This window comes from Lissotriton helveticus, chromosome 3_1 (genome assembly GCF_964261635.1).
Source record: "Lissotriton helveticus chromosome 3_1, aLisHel1.1, whole genome shotgun sequence".
Classification (NCBI taxonomy): Eukaryota; Metazoa; Chordata; class Amphibia; order Caudata; family Salamandridae; genus Lissotriton; species Lissotriton helveticus.
Window position 1 is genome coordinate 1,910,358,073 of NC_136061.1, and position 24,777 is coordinate 1,910,382,849.

General features: G+C 48.0%; 1 protein-coding gene across 3 annotated transcripts in view; it reads left to right on the plus strand.

Moving 5' to 3' along the window:
• The window catches only part of SLC67A1 (solute carrier family 67 member 1), a 1,118,404-nt gene that overhangs the window by 923,740 nt on the left and 169,887 nt on the right, over positions 1–24,777 (plus strand). For all 3 annotated transcript variants that reach the window (XM_078682895.1, XM_078682893.1, XM_078682894.1), the window contains exon 9: positions 10,789–10,890. In XM_078682895.1, coding sequence (XP_078539021.1) covers positions 10,789–10,890 — 102 coding nt within the window. The remainder of the gene's footprint in view (positions 1–10,788; positions 10,891–24,777) is intronic.

The following is a 24,777-nucleotide window of genomic DNA, read 5'->3' on the forward strand; positions in this document are numbered from 1 at the left end:
GGGTTCAGGGTCAGTTTTGGGTTTTTGGGTAAAGGGGTATTTTTAGGGTTCAGGGTCAGTTTTGGGTATTTGGGTAAAGGGGTATTTTTAGGGTTCAGGGTCAGTTTTGGGTTTTTGGGGTACAGGGGTACAGGGTAAAAATAAAGTAAAATTAAATTTAAATTAAATTAATTTAATTTAATTAAATTAAATTACATTACATTACATTATATTAATTTCAATTAATTTACAATTAAAAAATTAATATATACTTACCAATACTTACGTTGTAATGGTATGCGTTGTAAAGGTACCTGCGTTGTAAAAACATGCGTTGTAAATACATGCGTTGTAATAGTATTTGCGTTGTAAAAATTTCGTTGTAAAGGTATGCGTTGTAAAAGTATGCGTTGTAACGTCATACATCCTAAATTTATGCAATGCGCACTGAAATATCCCTCTGTACTTTTCGTGAGTATAGTTGCACAAGCGTAAACTAAGCACAGTTTACAGTTGAATTTTGTGAACTGCGCTTCCGCAGAAGTTGTACATTACTTGGTGAAGTCTGCTGATGCTTTGTGTGAAGGTGTGTAGTGGGTCTCAGTGACATGCGCTGGTTCTCCTATTGTATAGATTAGGGAGCGATATCAGCAGGGGAGGCCCTCTCATCACCTGGTCTCTAACCAGGGGTATGACCTCACGAACCTGGGATAGTCTACACTATTGCTGTAGAGGGATTGTCCCCGGGGGTATATGCTGATTAGTGTCAGAGGGGCATTGGTTTTGACAGGCGTGTCATTATACAGGTCAGGATCTTAGGGGGCACTTGGTTTCAGTCCCAGCAATCCCTTGGTGGTGGTCTTAAGTCATCCTTACAGACAAGCTATCTAAGAGGTAGCATGGCCTAAGCTGCTTCCAGACTAAAACCCAAGAGGGCAGGTGATGCCTGCTGTTATACCTTTCAATCCAGTATTTGCATATGAAGGGACATCGCCCAAGTTATATAGTATATTACGTATTGATCCCCTCAATGCCCCTGTGCTCTTTTGAGTATAGCAGCACAAGCATTCAACGAACGAACGTAAGCACACGTTCTCGATGTTATGCGGAGGACGGCGTTACAGCAGTAGTTGTAACTTAACCTGGGTGTAGTCTGCTGACGCTTTGTGTGAAGGCGTGTGGTTGAGTTTCAGTGGCATGTGCTGGAACGCCTTTTGTATGATACGAGGCGCCTTCAGCAGTAGGGGCCCCTCCTCATCACTTTGTCATTTACCTGGTAGTATGACCTTACGAACCAGGGATGGTTACACTAATGTTGTAAAGGAATAAGGACCCGGGGGTATCTGCAGATTAGTGTCAGAGGGGCCTGGGTTTCATCAGGCATGTGTCTTGTCCTATTGGACTGACGAGAAGCTCTGCAGAGCAAGGGCTGCAGGTTCCCTAAGTAGCGAAGTGGTGGGGGGCCCGGACGGCGACAGTGGCCGCCGGCCGGGCTGTGGCGGAGTTACAGGGCAATCCGGAAGCAGAGAGGTGCAACACTGTACTTCAGCGGGCACATAGGGGTGCCAGAGCCTAACCTAGAACCTCATGGGAGGTCCAGGAAACCGTGTCGGCGCCCCAGTAGTCCTTCGGGCGGTTGTGGGCCTGTGCAACCGGGGGTTTGCCTAGATACGCCCCGCAAGGGGCGTGAGTAGTGTGATTACCATAATGGTGCAGCAGTTGGGTGGTTCGCCACTGTGCTGATTGGCTCATCAGGCGGGCAGGTGGCGAGAATGCGGCCTGCCCTTGGATTGCCCGTAAGATAACCCACCGTGATTACATAATGTTGTATGTAATAATAAACCTGCAGCAACTTTTCCCAATCTTAACACTTGTGTCTGTGTGTTATTTGCGGGATGTTGGATATGTTGGGGCGGGGGGTTCCTGTTGCCCTGATGTGACTATGTGACTGCCCGAGGCCACCCGGTGGCCATCAGGAGGGCGGGCCCTTAGTCACAGAGGGCTGCCCCCGCCCCTTACTGTGGTCAGCCACCCCTCCCCAGGGCAGGCGTTGCCCGGCTGGAGGTGGGCGGGTCGGTGACGCGCGTCCGGGGCGGCAGGCAGGGAGAGGGTATATCTCTCCCCCTCGCCATTGTTGTGGCCTCTTTGCCGCTCCGGACGTCGCGCGTACTCTTCGGGACACTCTTTTCCCTCCCTACCTCTAACCCAGAGTGTCAGCTAGGGGGGGGCTCCTGAGGGAGCTTTAATGTGTTCCTTTTTCGTTGCAGGCGGAGTTACAGGGCAATCCGAAAGCAGAGAGGTGCAACACTGTACTTCAGCGGGCGCATAGGGGTGCCAGAGCCTAACCTAGAACTTCATGGGAGGTCCAGGAACCCGTGTCGGCGCCCCAGTAGTCCTTCGGGCGGTTGTGGGCCTGTGCAACCGGGGGTTTGCCTAGATACGCCCCGCAAGGGGCGTGAGTAGTGTGATTACCATAATGGTGCAGCAGTTGGGTGGTTCGCCACTGTGCTGATTGGCTCATCAGGCGGGCAGGCGGCGAGAATGCGGCCTGCCCTTGGATTGCCCGTAAGATAACCCACCGTGATTACATAATGTTGTATGTAATAATAAACCTGCAGCAACGTTTCCCAATCTTAACACTTGTGTCTGTGTGTTATTTACGGGATGTTGGATATGTTGGGGCGGGGGGTTCCTGTTGCCCTGATGTGACTATGATGCGGGCAGTGTCAGGTCAGATGCAGCAGCTACGCTGTATAGAGCCGGGTAACAACATCACAGTCTGCGGTGCCACGCGATGGCAGCCATGATATAGGCCGCGTCTGTTCCCAGTTAACACAATGTGCGTTCCTAGGGCACAATAAAAATCCACTTACCATCAGGCCGGCCACCGCCACTCGGGCCTCAAGCAGGAAGCAGGAGGAAGAAAACTCACAGGCTTCCCTCCAATCACGACGCTGCATTGGTCCGGGCACCATAGTTCAGCGCTCAGACAGGGACTGAAAGCCTCTGCATGTTCTCCGCCTAGGCTGTGCATTACAGCCGCTGGAGAACATGAAAAGTGCGCATGACTGTTTGCTGGCCCTAGACAGCCTGACAAACCGTCATGTGCACCTGAGAGAGAAGCCTCCACTCCTCCTGTGATGGCCTAGCCCCGCCCCAGCTGAACCAGGACTGAAAAATAAAATGATAATAGCTAGATTATTATCATTTTATTTTTCCTTTTCGAACTGCTCACAGAGCAGTGGGGTGATGATGATGAGTCACCCCTGTATGGCAGGCTTCTCTAATGAGTAATTTGTGAGCTACTGGTAGCTCACCCCTGTGCAGCTCCCCTTAATAATTAGAAGCTTTTTCTTCATCGAAATGATATGTATTTCAAAATTGAGAGTGCATGTTTGGAGAAAAAGAACATACTTTCTAAATGCTGGAGACTATGATCAAATACTTGGGGAGTCAATCAGGAGACACTGTTAATAGATACATGATGCTAATTTCCCTTCTCAATTAAAAGAAATAGAAACAGAACTACTACCTTGGCCCAGTCAATCCTTGTCCTAGCATGAGCAATCGACTTAGTTAAAACGATGATTCTCCTGATGGTACTCTTCTTTTATCAGACCATACTAATTCAGGTTGAACCATGATTAATCTTACAAATGCGCAAAGCATTTTTAAATTTGATTAGGTGAGGCAAAAAACGCAAGTTTCTGTCATAGGCCTGAGTATTTCATACTATTAAGCTTCTGAAGGATGACTGATCTCAGGGAGATGGCAGAGAGGCCATGGTGTTGTTATGTTTAGCGCTGATGGCAAGCTGTAGTGAGCCCAGAGAGTGGGCTTGGGATACTGTGGGAGCTGGCAGCAAAAATCTCAGACAGTGAGAGTGCGGTGCTGTGGGGCTGACGACTTCGTCCAGATCTCGTACACATCCCCCATCGGCCTACCCTTCAGGATACGGATTCTGTGAACGTGCCTCTGACCATGGAGACCTAGCTTTTTGGCCAATGCCCAGTGGAGCTACTCCATAGCTATAGAGGAGATGGGCTATTGACTACCCCTTCGGCAGTCACCTACCCAGCTGGACACGGGGCAGACCTTACTTCGTCTCTTCGTCGTACTCTCCCTTATACCCCTTTACTCCACCCACTTTCTCCTTCATGCTCCATTTATTCCTCCTCTTTGATCTCTAATTGTTTTCTCTTTGAGACCTAGCTGCATGACTAAAGCCCTATGGAGCTACCTGTTAGCTATGGAGTAGATGGGCTGTGGACTTCCCCCTCAGCCGTCACCTACCCAGCCGGACTTTAGGCAGACTCTCCTTCGTCTCTCCATCCATCCTATCTCCACCCTTTCTCCCTCTTACACCTTACCCCACTCCCTTGCCCTTCTAAGCTCTTGAAATGTTCTCTTGTAACTGATGTAACTTTGTAATTGATGTAATTTTGTGGAACCTTATGTAAAGCGCTCTGATACCTCCGGGTCTAGCCAGCGCTATATAAAACTCAAATAAATAAATCATGTCACACTGCGAGGCTTATTATTTTGGTGCCAGTGCGGTTGCAACTATAGCTGTTATTACCTCTGTATAGGCAGTGTCGGACTGATCTATAGGCAAGATGCTGTGCCTTATGGTCTAATCACAGAGGTCGGTGTGTTGGCCATTTCCTTGGCGGATTGTGGGCCTGTTTATGGAATGCTGGGACGTTTTTGTATTATTGATTTCCCTGTTATTTTCACAAATATAGCCTGCAGCAAGCACAAATGCGTCCAGTCTCTGCTTCCTTGCAAAACACAGATAACACAAATTTGCAAGTTCATAACTGCCCCCATTTGCAAATATGGACTTCTGTTTTTTAACTGTTTTATTCACTAGTGAGGGCCACTTTTATTTTAGTGCCCTAGCCCAGTTGCTATTAATCACTGGACCAGGGACCTCTGGGGGGTCTACGAAGTCTACTCAGAAGGTCTACAACTGCTTAGAAAATGAAATAGTATTACCAGATTAATAAAATGTATATAAATAAATATGAGAAATGTAGAGTAGAAAATGTTTAAAACATTCAGAAAACATGAAGGAATTATAATTGGAGGCTAAAAATTAAGGGCCTCATTACGATGTCAGTCGGATCGCCACTGACACAACATCGGTTCCAGGCCGACCAACATCTGGTGCCGCGGTCCTACCACCAAATTTTGATTTGGGCAATCGGAGGCAGCTGATGGAGGGACTGACTGATGCTTCTGACAGGCTCAAGGAGCCTGTCGGACCATACACTAGGGGCGGTGTCTGCTCAGGCACCACCGTAGGGATTACGATGTACCTTTTCGGACATCCTTTCAATGGCGGTCCGACTGCCATAAAAAGACTGTCAGAAAGTGACTTTGGGGGCTCCTAGTAGGGCCCTGTCTCCCCACGGCCTCCGCTATGAGGCCTCGTGGGACCTGTGGAGCCCCGCCCAAGCATCAATACCCCTCGTGCCAGGCACACACGGTATATGAATATTTGAAACATCCATTTTTCCAATGTGGCTTGTGTTGCGGCCCTTTTCTGGCCGCAGCACAAGCCACAATGGAAAAATGAATGTTTACGTACGCCTCATGGGCAGTTGTATCCTAATTTGTCAGATGGAACCGTTGACTACTAGTTGGGCGGTTTCCATTCCAAAACGATGCCGGTCGGATGCTCCTCCTACCGGCATCATAATAAGGCCCTTTGTTAGAATACAGTATGGACAATAAGTGGCTTCAATAGAAATTAGAAAAGCTCCATCTTCCTATAAAAAAAATTTTTTATATATTTGTTTGAATATTAAATAAAATATTTTATCATTTGTCTATTTGTTTGATGAATGTTTTTTCAGTATTTTTTGTGTATGGTTTTGTGGTTCAAATCATCACAAATGCTTAGCCCGGGGTCTCTGGCGTCCAGTAATTAATCACTGGGGGTCCCTAGATTCCAATACAGATTCAGTGGGGGGGTCCCTAAGTTCCAGTAAAGATGAAGTGGGAGTCCACGGAAGTCAAAAGTTTAAGAACAATTGCCCTAGCCTATTTTCTGTTCCAGTCTGACCTTGTGTAGTGGCATTTCAAATTGACATAGCCTTTTTTTTTTTACATTGTTGCTGACAACCTTTCCTGATGAAGTGAGGTGATCACGGCTAGTAACCTTGCATACATGGTGGGCAGTAATGTAATCTCGTCTGAGGTGGTCACTATTACAACACTAATAATGTTAGCAGTTCAGCATAAGTAGCCCTTATTACAAAGAAAGGTTGGAGACCCCTGGTGTAGTATGTATGGATGGAGGGCAATGTTTTTGTTTTGAGCCTATACGAGAAGTGTTTTCATGTTTTGAGGGATGACCACTGAGATGTGGTTATCGTGTTATGGGATGCAGCACCTGGTGGTCCGATAGGTGAGTCTTCCTGACATAGACATGCATAATATAACAAGGAATAACCAGCTTCTTGGAGAGTGGTGTGGGGGCATGGATAGAGCAATGGTGGCAGAAAAGGCGTTTTTTATTCATAGAAGGTGCCCTAAGAAGTGGACACGGGTGTGTGGGAGGTGGAATGCCTTCAGAGGAAATATCTGTAACCCACCGCTCGAAGAATCCGACCCGAACCTGAGTGATTGAAGGTCATTAATACAGTCAATGTAACTTACATGATAAATGTACTTGTTATATGTATAAAGAGGGGCGTGAGCGAGATGTGAGCAATGCAGATCCATGACAATATTACTGCATGACAAGGCTGTTCAAGATGTGGACGATTAAACCTTCAGATTCTTTGTAATCAGTACCAATTTACTTGAAATAACAATACAAAGTTTTACAATAAAATAAGTTCTAACCAGCATAGTCACAGGGGCAGTTGGATGCTGTGTACCAATTGACCAAAAAGGGGGAGGGTGGGTAATCAGAGAAGGCCCAGTAATCCATACAGCAACACATGCCAGGCAGAGATGTCAAATGAGTTAAAGGATACCGAAAGGGCGAGAATCGGAATTGATAACATAAGTAGATATGCACCATTATATTTTATGTTGTTTTGAAGGCAGTGACACTGTCTACTGATGAATAAGTACATCCTGCGGAAGAGGAAGGATGTGAAATAGCAATCAAGGCTGGCAACATGAGCAGAAACTACACAAACTTTAAAAGGCACAGTTTCCACCCACTTCTGGTAAGCCGAAGGAAGCCAAAATATTGAAAAGAGGTTCATGGCCCAAGCACCTTCCAGACTTACAAAGGCACGTGAGCACCAGTCGGGTTGTAACTGAGGACCAAGCTAAACAGGCACTCTGCACATCAAGGGTGAGAGATGAAGTAACACAAATATGCTGTTATTGGTCTCTGTATTCATACATTTATCTTTTGGAAGACTTTATTCGGATTTAAATCCTTTAAGCCATAAATAAAACACATACACTTTACCATAAATAGGTAAACAAATGACAACGTATGCTTCTTATGACAACTGCCTAACAATAGCTGACAGTGGCTTGTCCCAAAAGTCTGTACAAAGAAGAGCAGAGTCTGTTTTACACCTCGTCTTGTCTTCTTATCATTTAAAACACACAACACCAGTGCAACAGCCCAACATCTCTGAGACACACTTATTACCCAGTGTACTTTGAGTGAGAGAGCTGCCTTGTCCCTGCTGTGAGCTTCTTAAAAGAAATATTTGAAATATGCGGCAGAGGCATAGTTTTTATTCTAAATGTCGTGGGCCAGATTTATAAAAAAATTCACGCAATGTGTAAAAGGAAGTGATCAGAACAGTGGCACAGCAACTAAGAGATGACAGTGTTTTCCTGTCTTTCTGTTTTAGACTGCATGCACCAATGCACAGACCCTTGCCACAGTGCTAGGGTGTGTGCGTGCTGTAAGGAATCGTTTTTGCACAGGAAGGAGCCATGTCTATTACAAAAACTGTCCTTAAACACTTTTCCTGCTTTGTTTGTGTGCTGCACAAGGTATGTATGCAAAGTAGGAAAAACGAGGAGAAATGAAAACATTTCTCCTTCCTTCGAGGAAGTGTAAGATTTTGATGCAAATCCCTGTCTACAACTGTTTGTAGTTAGGGATTTGTGTCAAAACTCAAGGTTGGTGGCATGAAAACTTTTCATTGCTTTGGGAAGCTACTCAGCACAAATCTTGAATTGCCTTGGTTAGTAAATCCCAGCATAACACTTTGCGTAGAGGTTTGCGTTACAAAAGTATCCTAAACCTGGCGGAAAGCATTAGGGCTCTGATGGTTACTGGGAGCATGGGACACATGCTCACTGGTATTATACCAGTGCATATCAATGTCACGGCTTACCAATAACACAGAGTCCATGGCAAACAATATAACTGTGTGTGAATACGACTTAACATGTTGAATACCGCCACCATCACTGTTTGATCACAGAGTCACAGAAGATCGAATTGCCTGTTATGTTTCACAATATTCCGCAGAAATCAGTTTCCAGGCCAGTTGCAGGGCATATCAAAGCTTGTTCTTCATCATTGTGACACCGTTTTAGGTGCTTCCTGGCTTTACCCTTTCTCAGTATCAGTCCTCCGGCAAAAGAGCGTGGATTAGTATATATATGTCAGGCTGCTTGCCGGGTCCCTTTCACTCACGGCTCGTGTTCTTTTACCTAGAAACACAGGATTTTTGTTTTCACAGACACCTTCAGATTCTGTTACCTTAACTCGACACCACCAAGTTACTTATGTCGTATCGTATACCGCAAAATAGACACCAAACACCAATCCGGTCACACTAGCACAGATTCCAGTCTGAAGGAGAGCCGTGGTTGCGTGCCCTCCAGTGTGGGAGGGTCGGAAGGAGACTGTGCCCCACAGGAGCAGTCCTACACTCGGCTTCTGTTTCCTGGGTATCCGTGTAGGCAGGCCTGGCACATTAAAATAATGGGGCACACGGGAGACTAGCCCGTCCAATCCGTGGGCCCTCCTTAGATACAAGCACTTAATTTAGATACATGAATAAATATGTACTATGACCTCATATTTTGCTTGGGGGCCCGCCCCAGTGTTGACGAATGCCAGTGTTGCTGGGTGCCAGGAAGTCCTAGTCTTGGTTCTACCTCATGCCTCTCTCTGTGACCACCCTACGCGTCCTGCCTCTTTATCTCCTTTCCCATCTTTTTCTTCTGTCTTCTTTCACCCTTTTCTGCCTTTCACTCTCTTGCTCTGGGGCAAAGTCTGATGAGGAAATGTAAGCCTCGGTATTCACAAACGAAGTGCCAGTGTCCACCACCTACAACCACCAGCACACATGAAGCTATGTTGAACACCCTTCTGTTGATATAATATGGGCATTTTAGTAATATTGTTTTGTTGTCCTGCACTGAGTTTGGAACGGTCTAACTCTTTCGAAACACATTCTCTTTCCTTCTAACAAATGCAGTTTTTCACAACTGTCTCAAAAGTGAGTTTCTTTTGTGAAGTCTTGACTAGGGCAGGTGATAGCCCTCAACAACGGGTGCCAGTCATTCTGTATGCTATCCGGATACAGTCCTGGAATACACTGTAGAGCAGCTCCCGGTTACAGCAAAGTAAAGCGAGTTTGCACACCACATGACAAGGTCTGCAAACTATGCATGAAGAAACTTGCTGCTCTGCACTACTGTGCCAGTTTCCTGCATGATCTAGTAGTCTCATAACAAGAACAATAAACATCGAGGACTGTCTCACTACTGTAACTGCAGGAAATCCTCCAGTCTGAAACTGTGGGCGAACCATGTATTCTAATGCTGCTGGCTACCTGCTTCATATGTGTCATTGTCTCAGTGAAGAAAGTGTGATGTAACAGGGTTATAGTGCTTGTAAGCAGTATGTGCTGCTTAGATAAAGCTCACATAAATTATTTTCATTACTATTTTGTAATATGAAGACAATTATAGATTGATGTGAGATATTTAAAAAATGTTGAGTGGGTTAAAACAGATCTCTGGTCATGCCGCTTTGTGCCAATAATCATTGAGTTGCAAGATGCAGGATCAATAGGACTAAGTCACATCATATATGCCCAATCCCATGGTTTTCTATGTGCAGCATGAGTAGAAAAAAACATAAGTTCACCAAAAATTGTTGGTAAGTTTGATTTCAGGTAGATGTGTACGGTGTGGCTGTATTTTGCCTCACATTTTGATTGTCTGGGGCCTTCATCATGGTGTGCAAACAAAGCATTCAAGAGAAACTTGTAACGTATCCTTTGTCATTCAATTTGATGTTCATACATTAACTCACCTATTGTTCGGACAGTGTTGTTTATACGCTGGTGAATATTAGTTAAGGGAGTCTGGCTTCTTCATTCTTACTAAGCTAGGTGGGTCCAATTATGCCATATGAAGAGAAAAGAAAGAAATCCTCTGAGAGATGGTGCTACTTTCATCATTTGTAGGTACCACTCAGTGGCTTCCTACATTGGCGTGCATCAGTCCTGTCAAGGAAATCGACAACCATGCCTGGGCCGGGTGTTTTTCAGCACAAAATTTGCTGAAATGCTGAGTCTGTCTCCTGTGACTTCCCTGTCATTGTTTAAAGTTTGCCCAGCTGTATATATCAGGTTTTCCCTAAATAGAGGCTAAACATGGAACATACTTTGGTCTTCTGATCTGGCATCACCTACTTCACTGTGCAAGCAGCAGCCTTGTTTGTTATTACACTTCATGCAATGTATTGGCCAGTCAAACGAACTAAAATGTGTGTATCTGCAAAAAATGAAATCTTGGTATGTGGAATATATTATATAAAAATATGACTTACTTTGTTTTCTCTGACCTTGTTTCCAGTTTATGCAAGCCGTTGTTATTGGGCGACTGACCAAGCGATATTCTGATGACACTCTTCTCTTAGTAAGCGTGGCTGTCTCCAGCGTAGTGGGCGTGGCTATGGTAAGCTTTCTTTCTGCCTCATTGTGTAAGTGCTGAGTGCCTGTCACTAGTTGTGTAGCTGTACCCTGACCAAAAAAGGTTTTTTTCTTTTGTCTTTTACTTTCAGCTCTAGTTTCCTATACTTGGTATTGTGTAGTTGAATTGGAGTGGAGTAGATAGGGGAGAAAGGGGTTGGGTAGATAGGAGTGTGGTAGATTGGAGTGAAGTGTGATAGAGTGGAGTGGGGTAGATTGGAGTCCAGTGGGGGTAGATTGGGTAGATGGGAGAGTGGTAGATTGGAGTGGAGTGGGTAGGTTGTGGTAGATTGGAGTGGGGTAGATTGGAGAACAGTGTGGTAAATTATAATTGAGAGGGGCTGAATAGATTGCAGTGGAGTTTGGAGTGTAGTGGAGTTAATTGGTATGGATTGGGGTAAATTGGAGTGGAGTCGGTTGGATTGTAGTATATTTGAGTGTGGTAGATTGGGGTGCATTGGAGTGGAGGGGGCAGGTGGGTTGATTGTAGCAGAGTGCAGTAGATTTGAGTCGATTGTGGAAGATTGGACGGCGTGGAGTGGGGTAGAGTGGGGTGGGGATGATTAGGTTACATTGAGTGGAGTGGGGTAGAGTGGAGTAGATTGTAATGGTGTGGGGGTAAATTGGGGGTGTGTTGGGTAAATTGGGGTGGGGTAGACTGGAGTGGGGTAGATTGGAGTGGCATGTGGTAGATTGGATAGAGTAGAGTGGGGTAGATTAGAGTGGAGTAGATTGAGGTAAATTGTAGCAAAGTGGAGTGGGGTAGCTTGAGGTACATTGGTGTGGAGTTGGATAGATTGGAATGGAGGGGGTAGATTGGAGTGAGGTACAGTGGAGTGGGATAAGTGGTGTGAAGTGGAGGGGCATAGAGTATAGCGGTGTATTTATTGTGGAGTGTGGGGCATAGATTGGAGTGGAGTGGGGTGGATTGGAGTAGATTATATTAGATTGGAGTGGATTGGGGTAGCTTGGGAGTGGTGTGCAGTAGATTGGGGCGGGGTGGCTACATTGATGTGGAGTGGAGTAAGATAGATTGGAATGGAGTGGGGCAGATTAGAGTGGAGAGGAACTGGTTAGATTGCAGTGGAGGATGGAGTGTAGTGGGGAAAATTGGAATGGAGTGGGGTCAATTGGAGTGGGGCGGGTTGGATTGTGGTACATTTGAGTGGGGTGGGTTAAAGTGCATTGGAGTGGAGGGGATAGGTGGGCCGATTGGGGTAGATTTGAATGGTTTAGGAAAGATTAGAGTTAATTATGGTAGAGTGGGGTGGGGATGATTGGGTTACATTGAGTGATGTGGGGTGGACTGGAGTAGATTTTAATGGGGTAGATTGGAGTGGTGTGGGGTAGATTGGGGTGTGGTGGGTAAGTTGGGTGGGGTAGACTAAAGTGTGGTAGATTGGAGTGGCATTTGGTAGATTGGATGGATGGAGCAGAGTGGGGTATATTGCAGTGGAGTAGATTAGGGTAGATTCTAGCAAAGTGGAGTGGGGTGGGGTAGATTGGAGTACATTGGTGTAGGGTGGAGTGGGATGGATTGCAATGGAGTGGGGTAGATTGGAGTGAAGTAGAGTCGAGTGGGATAAGTGGGGTGGAGCGGAGGGGCATAGAATGGAGTGGTGTATTATATTTTGGAGTGTGGGGGTAGATTGGAGTGGAGTAGATTAGATAGGAGTGGATTGGGGTAGGTTTGAGGGAAGTGGGGTAGATTGGGTTAGAGTGGGATAGATTGGAGTGGTGTGGGGTAGATTCGGGTGGGTTGGGTAAATGGGGTAGACTGGAGTGAGGTAGAGTGGGTGGAGTAGAGTGGGGGTAAATTGGAGTGGAGTAGATTAGGGTCGATTGGAGTGTGGTAGAATGGAGTGGGGCAGAGTGGAATGGGATGTGTGGAGTGGAGGGGCATAGAGTGGAGTGGCATATTGTGTCGAGTGAGCAGCGTAGATTAGAGTAGCATGGTGTGGGGTCAAGTGGCATGTCGTAGAGTGGAGTGGAGGGGAGTGGCTTGAAATGAAGTGGCGTGGCATAGAGTGGAAGGGCATTCAGTGGAGTAGAGTGGTGCAGTGTGGAGCATGCATAGTGTGGTAGTGCTCTGCCATTATAGACAGCACACTTACAATTTAAATGACCATTACATTTGCAACGAAATACGGTTTTACTGCATATACTGATAATGTGGGCAAATGTCATCACCTAGTGTATTAATATGTTTTGATCATATTTAAATATGGATGGTGGTAGCTGTATCTTGTAGCTTGTCTTTGTTAGAGGTCAATATGATACACTTTGGTGTTTAACATAGCAGCTTGCCAAAAAGGAGGGGTGAGGGTAACTCCCATATAGAGAGAGGTTTGGCTGAGCCTGCCAACAGAGGTTAATATCTACTGGATTATGATGTTTCAGGGTATTGGGGTTGGCTGTCTAGGGAATAGCAGGGATTCCAACTCCGTCTTGAACTTTAAGTGTTATTGGATGCAGCCGATCTTGGCCTCAAAATTCGGGAGAGAACTTCTTCCTATAGAACTGTTATTGTAAGGCAGTATGATAATGTGAGGGGCTAGTCTGGAGCAGAGATGTTGGTTTTCTTTGCACTGTTGAAATTTTATTTGAAAGTATAGAGTTCCATTTCCTTGGGAGGTTCTGGGCATAGTGCTGTTCTCACTGGTCTTCTCGCTACCCATAGCCAGTGGAATTCTCATGGGAGTGATGTGCTACCTGGAGTGTAGGCGGAGGAGCAGTCTTGCTCCAACATTCTGAATTTTAGCCTGGATAGCATGAGTGTGGGGAAGGCCTTCAGCCTGGTTGACAGAAATGGCCCTTTATGCAGGGTCACCCACAAATCTGTTGCCTTCCTCCTTCCCTTTTTGCTGAATTTGGTTTTGTTGGCTTTAGGACTCTGGGCACTTTAGGACTCTGGGCACTTTAGGACTCTGGGCACTTTACCACTGATATCCAGTGCTTAAGTACTTAAAACATGGTAAAATTGGCTTATCCACAATTGGCATATTTAATTTACCTCTAGGTCCCTAGTCAAGTGCACTATATATGCCCAGGTCCTGTAAATTAAATGTTATTAGTGGGCCTGCAGCACCAATTGTGCCACCCACTTAGTAGGCCTTAAAGCATGGCTCAAGTCTGCCACTGCAGAGCCTGTCTTTGCAGTTTTAAACTGCCTTTTCGACCTGGCAAGGTGACCTACTTGTGAGGCCCAAACATTCCCTTTTATTACCTAATACCATCCCTAAGGTTGGCCCTAGCAGCCCCATGGGCAGGGTACCGTGTAGTAAAAAGGTCGGACATGTACTTTTCAGTTTTACACGCCCTGGTGTTAAAAGGGTGACACTACCAACCAGAATATAAGATCCTTAAGTATTGCCCGGCGGTGTCGCCTCTTGAACCCACAAAGAAGTTAAACTATTGAAGAGGCAGGCGCTGGAGACTGGAAGGCAGGAAACAAGGTTTTTATTCTCTCCGGAGGAGAACACGGCAAAACAGACAGCAGGTATCGTTCTGAGGTGCTCTAACTGCATCCCTGAGGCCTGGCCTCTTATACACAAGTTTATCTCTTTATTGCATGTAACACATTCTCGTCGATACTTTGATGTACGGAAAGACATCCTCAGAATCCCCCCTTTCAGGCCCGTTCCCACACAAGGTTACAGTGGAAGTCCCCGCCCCGTTCACAACAGGTGATGATCATCTCGCAGCTGGATATTCCGCCGATTCACGGAGTGTGTGGGGTTCGATCGGATCTCGTAGGGCGGGGGCTTTGATCAACCCGGGGATCCCTTGATGGAGGAAGCTTTTTATTGTACGGGGAGGGGCAAGGAACAGTATCGGCAGAGCTGGGTGTCGGCCTGGGAACGAGGAAGACAAACGGGCACACGGAAAAAAGGGGGTTTGCATCAAAGGGCCGGGGATCATGAATGGGAAGAAGGGAGGTGTTGCGCTGGGAACAGGACGAGGGCCTGGGGCAGAGCAGCGCTGAAGAGGGGTTTATGATTCAAGGCAGGTGCAGGCAGGGGGGTTGTCAGCATGCGGGGGAAGCCAGCGAAGCTAGGAGGGGGAGAGGGGCGCGCTGGCTCTCGGCGAGAGCAGGGAAGCCATGGTGTTCAAAATGGCGGCTGTTTTACGCGCACAAAAGGTTCAAGGAGAGCAAGTGGGCGCCGATAATGTTGACGGTTTCAGCCTAACTTTCAACAGTCCTCCCTTTTCAACATATCTAGCCAACTTGCTTTACTCAATGTCAATTTTCATCAAATTCCTAACTTCGGTATCATACAATGCTCTCATGTGTTCGCTTCCAAAGTCCACAGTTTGGGAAAAAATACAACTCGCACATAAAGAACACAGAGGTGGCAGACATTGAATTCCTAAGCATAGGCCACATATTACAACTACGGGAATCAGGATAATGGTGAGCAGTCTCCAGCCCCAGCTTTTGACGGTGTCCCAGAACCAACCACCAAGCGACCATTCTTCTTGTTCTTGGTGAACTTCTGAAGAGAGTCTGTGAAGATGTTCGATGGCTTTGTACACTGAGGGTGAGTTGTCCGGTATGTATGTACAACAGCTGGACCCAATAATGCGGCATGCTCCTCCACGGTCCGCCAGAACCACATCTAGAACAAGGCGGTTCTGAAGAGCCACCAGACGGACCGCTTGGAGCTCGGCAGTGTTGTTGGCAAAGATGCCCGCTGTGATGTTCATGGTTGTCTCAACTGCCTGAGTCAAATGTCGGATGGCACGGCTGTTTGCCATCGGGCCCCAGAGGGGGACGAGTCCTTTCATAGCATCGAGGAACTGCGCCCCTGTTGAGTCGGCTTGCTCAACGTCTTTGGCCCGTTTTTGCCTGTGGTGATTCGCTGGGGCCACATAAGTTGGAGGAAGGACGAAGGAGATGTAGCAAGTGCCCCCCCAGCCTTTGGGGAGCCAGGTGTAGGCCTTCGTGCCGCAGATGAAATACATGTTTGGGGATGACACAAAGGAAGGTGGATCCGTGGAATCCAAAGTTCTGGTAAAGCGGCAAGCGCTGCGACCCACCAGCTGTGTCCCAAGTCCTTCTACACACATGTGGCCTGTGACGTTGATGACCGACAAGGCCACAGTCAGAGTGGCAGCCGTTCGTTTCCGCAGATAGGAGAAGGTGGGTCTGGTTGGATTGTTGAACACCTGCATTTCGATCCGTTCTTTAGCCGGGATGTCCATTTGGACTGAATCGTTGGAGGTCTGCAGGCAGAAGTGTGTCTTAGTTTTGTTTCGTCGGACCCCGTGGGAGAAATGCGTTACGGTTCTACCGGAGGTGGTATTGTCCTTATAGCTTTCTTGCAGGAGGATCAGCCAAGCAAGGCAGGAGCCGTGAACAGAGAAGGGTGAAGGAATGAATGGTATTGAATGTCCAGTGGCATGGGGTAGCAACCCACAGATCCAGCAGTTGGTGGCATTGGTGGCAAGATTGTGTTGGTGAAGTAGCTGCACGAAAGAGTTGTTCCAAAACTCCTTTCGCCTCTCTCTTAGTTGAGGAGAGAGCGAAATCAGATAATGTTCCTTCATGGTGGTAGGTTGAGCAGTGGTTAGGAATGTTTTGTGAGCAGGTGCATGTTCTTCCATAATCCAGAGCGTGGTCATGAGGAGAAAGCAGAGGAGGATTACGATGAAGAGTGCAATTGTCTTTGAGCTATGGAGTCTGTCTGTTCTCGGATTTCTGTAGTGGGTATTTCCTGCTGTCTCCGTCGGCTTCTTATTTGGCGCTTCCATCATCTTCTTATCTGGCGCTTCCATCATCTTCGTCTTCAAGGTGCTCGGTAGTGGGCAGGACCACAGACTTAGTTTTAGCTTCTCTCCAGGTAACCCTTGGTAGTTTGGGTCACCGTTCTGAGATCCTTTAACCTAGTCCGTGGCCTACTTAGCCGAAGCTCCCTCCTTTCGACGCAGGAAATACCCTTCTCGAGATGGTACAGTGGGGTCAGGATGTTTTGAAAGTTCAAGTGTCTCTGTGTCAGGATAGCAGTTCAACGATGGTCGGTCCTGGTTCAGGAGCTCTTCTTGGGTGTTGACGGTGTCTGTCGTGGCCAGGGCTGGGGAGACCTTTTTGCAGTGATGGGCGTGCAGCCAGTGCTTCTTCCCCTCCACTCGAAGTGCGGTCCGAGTGGTGATCAGCACTTGCCAGGGGCCCGTCCACCGGGGTTCCAAACTCTTTGATCGCTGAAAATTTCGGATCAGCACGAAGTCCCCCGGCTGGATGGCGTGACCCGGACCCCTGGAAGCATCGGGGATGGCCTGCTGCACCTGCTGATGAAGGACAGACAAAGTTTCAGTCAATTTGTACAGATAATCAGACATTAGGACGTCCGGAACGTCATGAATGGAAGTTGGTTTCGGGGCAGACCAGACGCTCATGGGTCGACCGAAGACAACTTCATAAGGAGTTAAGTGATGTCGGGTGGGGGTAGAGCGCATCGATAGCAATGCCAGTGGGAGGGCGTCTGGCCATTTCAGGCCCGTGGTAGCCACTATTTTGGCCAGTTTAAGCTTTAGTGTGGCATTGTGTCGTTCGACAAGCCCAGCAGATTGAGGGTGGAAGACTGCGTGGAATCTCTGTTTAATACCCAGCCCATTTAGGATGAGCTGGATAACTTTGGCTACGAAGTGGGGGCCATTATCACTCCATAAAACACGACAGAGGCCATAACGGGGGGAAAAACTCCTTTAACAGAACCTTTGCGGTGGCCATAGCGGTGTTGTCACGGGTTGGATATGCTTCCACCCACTTGCTAAATGCGCACACCACAACAAGTACATATTTTAGGCCTTGGCATCTGTCTAGCTGGATGTAGTCCATCTGCAGGACTTCAAATGGGTGGTTTGGGACCCCAAATCCCCCCCGGGGTACTACAGTTCCTTTCCCGGGGTTGTGCTGCAGGCATATTAAGCATTGTTGGACCAGGCGTTTGGCGGAATCTGGGATCTTATCATTGTGCCAAACCCTGGAGACAAGTTCGATCATGGGGGCTGATCCTATGTGGGCAGGGGAGTGTGCCATGGTCAGTATGGGAATCAAGTATGAATCAGGTAGCAACCATTTGTTCGTGTCCTTCGTCCGCCAGCAGCCTTCATCGTCTTTCAATCCCACCCGTGTCCATTCAGTCAACTCGTGTTGTGAGCTAGCCGTTTGAATGTCCCTGATAGTGTCTCCAACGTCAGTCCATTTTTCCGCTTGTGATCTGGTCACGTACATGTGTGTTGTCGACCTATTTTCAGCTGTCGTTCGGGCGGTGATGTCGGCTAGTGCATTTCCCTGTCCAATAATGTCTGTCACCTTCTTGTGTGCCTGGCATTTGATGACGGCAAGCTGGTTGGGGAGGAGGACAGCTTCGATTAAGGCGGAGACTAGATCCCCGTGCAAAATGGGTGTGCCGTGTGAGGTCAAGAATCCCCTTTCCCTCCAAAGGAGCCCAAAATGGTGAACCACCCCGAAGGCATACTGGCTGTCGGTGTAAATGTTCGCTGTGGTTCCTGTTGCCAGGATGCAGGCTCGTGTCAAAGCAATCAGTTCCGCTGCCTGGGCAGATCGCTGGGTGATGCGGGCTGTTTCTACTACGGTTCGAGCCGTGGTGACTACATAGGCAGCGGAAGTGGTACCATCGGAGAGTTTGATGCAAGAACCGTCCACCCACAGCTCCCCGTCGGGGTCAGGGAAAGCCGTGTCTCTGAGATCAACCCTACTCCTGGTCTGTTCGTCCGTAAGAGTCACGCAGTCATGTACGGGGTGCACATTGGGATCGTTCTCTGGCAAAGGTAACAGAGTTGCCGGGTTCAGTGTGGTGCATCTTTTCAGGGTGATATGGGGGGCAAGCAAGGTCAGTTCGTATCCAGTCAGTCGTGCACTCGTCAGATGTTGCGTCTTGGTTTGGTTCAGGAGGGTGTCGACTGCATGGGGTACCAGTACCGTGAGGGAATTCGAGAGTACAATCCCCTCACTCTGTCGGATAGAGATTGCAGCAGCAGCTACAGCTCGAAGGCAGGCAGGCAAGGCTCTGGCTACAGGGTCAAGAGTGGCAGAGAAGTAAGCGCACGGTCGTTGCTTAGGGCCGATGGCCTGGGTCAGGACAGATAAAGCGCACCCCTCCCTTTCGTGAGTGTAAAGGGAGAAGGGCTTTTTGTAATCAGGGGTACCTAGGACGGGGGCCGAACAAAGGGCATCTCGCAGTTCCGTGAAGGAAGTTTGACACTCAGGGGTCCAAGGGAGTGGGAAAGGGACGTCTTTGTTTAGCAGAGAAAGCAGTGGTTTTACAACGAGGCTGAAGTTTGGTAACCATTGTCGGCAGAAGGAGGTGAGGCCTAATAGGGAGCGAACCTGCTTCTGGGTCTTAGGGACAGGGGTATCTAGAATGGTTTGGATTCGATCAGGAGTGAGTTTTCTTCCATCTTTGGACAAAAGGTGGCCTAGGTAAGTGACCTGGGGTAGGCAGAATTGCAACTTCTTCTTGGAGACCTTGTGGCCATTTTCCGCAAGGAAGTGCAAGAGTTGAATGGTGGCGGTAACCGCTAGAGGGGTGGTGTCGGCTGCCAAAAGGATGTCATCGACATATTGTACCAACACCACTCCGTCGGGTAACTGGACTTGGTCTAGTTGTCTTTTGAGGGCCTGGCTGTAGATGCTAGGGCTTTCCGTGTAGCCTTGAGGCGCTCGGCAAAACCTATATGAGCGGGCTTTTAGGGTAAAGCCGAAGAGATATCGGCTGTCTGGGTGGATGGGGATGGAGAAGAATGCGTTCTTGAGGTCGATGACGGAAAAGGTGGTGGCAGTGGATGGAATCAAAGTCAGGATGGTGGTGATGTCTGAGACCACAGGGTACTGGGGTACCACCACTTTGTTGATCTCTCGGAGGTCGATGATAAAACGGTATGCTTTCTCATCTCCCTCTCCCTGTTTCTTGATGACGGGCAAGATAGGGCTGTTGCAAATGTTACTAACCACTTCCTCTACCACTCCTGCGTCTATCAGTGACTGGATAATCATTACCAATGCCTTCTCGCCCTCTGGCGATATCCGATATTGTGGGAGTTTTGGGAGTGTTGCGTCTGGTCGGACAGTAATGTGCACTGGGTCAATTAACATACGCCCTACGTCCGAATCCGCTTTGGCCCACAGATACGGAGGTAGAGTGTCAAGCAGGGATGCGTCAACGTCGGTGATGGAAAACATGTGTCAGGGAGAGCAATGTCTAAGCAGAACGGGGTTGTCGTAAAGAAACACTCGAACTCCATCTTGAGAACACCTGATCGTCGCTCGGAAGTGTTTCAGTAAGTCAAGTCCCATAATGGCGTCAGGGCTATTGGAGGAGAGCAAGAACGTGGTGTCGGTGGTGTTGTTTTCTACGTCAAAGAGAATCGGGGCAGACAAAGGGTTGGTGGAGGGCGTTCCATCGAAACCTGTCGATGTTATGAGTGAGCCAGACAATGGTGCCCTTGGAATCAGTCGTTTAGATAACGCACTACGTGTTGCGCCAGTGTCTACCAGAAATGGAGACTTGGTACCCAGGACCTTAGCAGTGACATAAGGGCCCTGCTGGTCAACATAGAGCTCGACTGGATCCCTCCCTCGCCCTTGGCTGTCCTATGCGAAGGTGTGGGTGTCGTCATAGTCAGATTGTTGATATTGGTTCTGCCTGGGTCGATCGAACGTATTTGGTCTGCCTGATCTGTCGTTAGTCGCGTCATTTGGGGGCCCTCGCTGTTGTCCCTTAGGTCTCGGTCCGTTTGCTACGTCCCTGGGGTCTTTGTTTCTGATCATTTCCAGAAGAACTGGGCACTGGGATTTCCAATGGCCAGTCCCTTTGCAGAAAGCGCACTGGTTCTCTCTAAGGTCTGTGCGTCCACTGTAGGAAGTCAGAGTGCGGTCCTGGGGAAATGTAGTCTTAGGGACGTTCGTCTGGTAGTTCCCCCGATATTGGTCTCGTCCTATAGTCACCCCTTGCAGTTTGGCAATCATCACCCTCTCTTTTAAGTCCTTCTTCTTTTTCTCTGTCGCCCTATCGTTTTCATTTTTCTGATGCTCATAATATTGGGCCATTTGGAGAATCGCTGTAGGTTTGGAGGCTGCCCAACTACTCTCGCTGGCCTGTAGTTTCTGGGAGATTTCCGATGATAGGCCCTTAACATAATTCTGGACAAACAGATGGTGTCCGGTTGCAGTGGTCATGTCCTGGCCGCTGTAATCGGAGAACACCGTTTCAAACCGGGAGAAGTATTCCGATACATCCTCCTGGGGTTTCTGGCGACAGGCTGTTACTATCGACCAGTCCACTTTCTTTTCTGGGATCAGGGTTTTTAATTTCTCTACGATTTTATCTGGAAGGTCTAGAATGGATTTCAAAGGCTTTTGTCCTGGTCCCCGTTGTTTATCCAGGTCATTGAGTTGTGTCCAGGTTTGTCCGAACAGCTCAAGGTGGTCGACTTTCCGGATTTGCTTCCACACATCAGCTGGTAGACATAACCCGAAGAACAAGTCGATGTCGGCCAGGGTCATAATCGTTGAGCCCAGGGCTGTACCCAATTCAGTATAGAAGGCAGTGGGGTTTTTACGTAGGTCGGGTAGAGATTTCCGGAATGTCAGTATCTCTTGCCGGTCCCATGGCTGGTAGACCCAGTTGTACACTACCCTTCCCTTCGCATCTTGGTTGTTTGCATCATCGTGAGTCCCTGTACCTCGGGGAGGAACCCAGTAAGGGGCAGCCTCTCGTATTGGCATCATGGTGTTAGATTGCTCGGTTGGTGGTTCGGTCACTACGGAGGTTGCGGATTTAGCTCCCGGCTTTCGTTCAGTGAGGTGGCGGAAAACCTCAAGCGTACGCGTAAGGAGGTCCGACACATCACACTCGCCCTCATCCCCGATATCGACCTTCCGGTACAGAGTCGTAAGGCTCTTGGGACCTTTTTCTCGATATCGGTCCTCGTATGCATTCAAGACATGATAACACAGTCGTACGGAAAAATGTCGTCTGTGACTCCCTGTATACGAGCTGAACATATCCGTGATGTACTCTTCATTATCCTTCCTTTCTACCAGTGTCCTTGCTATTTTGTCGATCCCCGCTCGCTCATCTTTGCTTAGTCTGCTTGTTCTTGCAGGGCCCGCCCCTCGAGTCTCATGGTCGTCTAACGTTGTTGTTGATGCCGTTTTTAATACAAGGGGTTCGGCTGGCACAGAGGCCATTGGGGCCGAAGCTGTGGCGGTACCTTCGTTTGTACCTGGGGGTGGCGCGTGCTGCGCCAAGGGTTGGGAAGGGGCATATGGAGGGGGCATGTAGGTGATAGGAGGACCTAACAGCAGATCCTCGTTGGCTCGTTGTTTCGAGGGTAAATCAGGGTAGAGCATGGAGGGAGTTCTAACCGGACACTGGCTTGGTGTTTCCATTTCTAGTTTCTGTTTAGCTTTCTCTCTTTCCTTTATCTCTTTTTCTAGTTTCTGGGCAGCTAGGTGGGCTGCTTTTCGCAGCTCTTTTTCCAACCTACTCTCAGTTTTCTTTTTACGTTGTTCAGTTTCTTTTCGCCACATGCCGAAACTGTCAAGCATAGTGGGTGTTGTCTTGTTTTTACCCAGGGCAGTTTCTAGCGTTTTTATTTTATCATCATCGAAGGATCCTATCAGGGGCCACTGACTTTCTTGACCCTTTTTCGTATATTTATGCCATAGTTTACTATAGGCTATAGCGGTCAATCCATGCTTCATGAACATGTCCTTATTAGGGGTGCCTTCCAGCGGGGCTGGATGGTCCATTTCTAATAAGCGGTCCGGGCTAAACAGGCTACTAATCAGTGGGGAGAAGACAGACATGACGGCTCGTAACGAGGGACTAAAAAGTCAGCACTGCCTATCTTATCACTAGGTGCAAAGACTGGACATAATATTTCTATTCTACGTTGTTTGCAGGCAGTGAATACCTCATGGATCAAAATAACAAAAAGACCAATAAATATTCAATGGGGAGAATGAGTAGGTCCGCAAAGATCTGCGTTACCTACCCTTTTCACTATCTGCAAAAAGGGTGGTCTCTTCCCTGTTTGCAGACAGAGAATCTCCAGAAAACAATAGTTTTGCGAACAACAGTTCAGTTTCAAGTAATTATTGAGTGGGGGAGAAAAAATAAGCACGGCTACTGCCCTACCTATCCTCCACTGCTTGCAAAGAGAGAGCCCGTTGTTTCTCCGTTTGCAGACAGCGAATCTCCAAATAAATAAAAAGAGCAATACTAGTATTTTTTTAAACAATCAAGCAATCAAGCAATCATTTCGCAACTTGTCGTGTTTACACGACCTTACCCGGACCGCATGGACAGTTTCTTGTCTTCCGAATCCAGCGCCCGATCGTCCTCTCTTCTCCGTTATCCTCGCGGCACTCCTGATGGTTCCCAGTCAGGACCGTAGATCACTCGAGAGAGGTCTGTTCGGAACCAGTGAAGTTCGGATGATCGGCTGTCAGACGAGGGTCTATCGGACAGACGCGTTCCCGATCGTTGCAGTCGTTCACTCTGTCGTCAGGACCTCTCCCACTGGATCCACGGGTCGCTGATGGGCCCCACGCTTGGGACGCCAATTGTTAAAAGGGTGACACTACCAACCAGAATATAAGATCCTTAAGTATTGCCCGGCGGTGTCGCCTCTTGAACCCACAAAGAAGTTAAACTATTGAAGAGGCAGGCGCTGGAGACTGGAAGGCAGGAAACAAGGTTTTTATTCTCTCCGGAGGAGAACACGGCAAAACAGACAGCAGGTATCGTTCTGAGGTGCTCTAACTGCATCCCTGAGGCCTGGCCTCTTATACACAAGTTTATCTCTTTATTGCATGTAACACATTCTCGTTGATACTTTGATGTACGGAAAGACATCCTCAGAATCCCCCCTTTCAGGCCCGTTCCCACACAAGGTTACAGTGGAAGTCCCCGCCCCGTTCACAACAGGTGATGATCATCGCGCAGCTGGATATTCCGCCGATTCACGGAGTGTGTGGGGTTCGATCGGATCTCGTAGGGCGGGGGCTTTGATCAACCCGGGGATCCCTTGATGGAGGAAGCTTTTTATTGTACGGGGAGGGGCAAGGAACAGTATCGGCAGAGCTGGGTGTCGGCCTGGGAACGAGGAAGACAAACGGGCACACGGAAAAAAGGGGGTTTGCATCAAAGGGCCGGGGATCATGAATGGGAAGAAGGGAGGTGTTGCGCTGGGAACAGGACGAGGGCCTGGGGCAGAGCAGCGCTGAAGAGGGGTTTATGATTCAAGGCAGGTGCAGGCAGGGGGGTTGTCAGCATGCGGGGGATGCCAGCGAAGCTAGGAGGGGGAGAGGGGCGCGCTGGCTCTCGGCGAGAGCAGGGAAGCCATGGTGTTCAAAATGGCGGCTGTTTTACGCGCACAAAAGGTTCAAGGAGAGCAAGTGGGCGCCGATAATGTTGACGGTTTCAGCCTAACTTTCAACACTGGTAGTGAAAAACTATTACATTTGTTTTTCACTACTGCAATCCCTCCCATAGGGTAACATTAGGATTACCTTAAAACATCTTTTAGGTGTAATTTCCAATTAGGAAAGATGGAGATTTGGAGTTTGGTATCTCTAAATTCACAATTTAAAATCACAACTGATGGTGAAGTCAGATTCTAAATTGTAAGTCTGAAAGTGCCACTTTTAGAAAGTTGGCATTTTCTTACTTTAACCATTCTGGGCCTCTATCTCTCTCTGAATACACTTCTGGTTTGGGTGACAGCTGGGCTTCGTGCATTCCCTCTAGACAGTCACACAAAGAGAGAGAGGGTGTGACATGTGCTTCCTGATGGCACATCACCAGGCTGATGGGCCTTCCTTAGGTAGATTGGGGGGCTG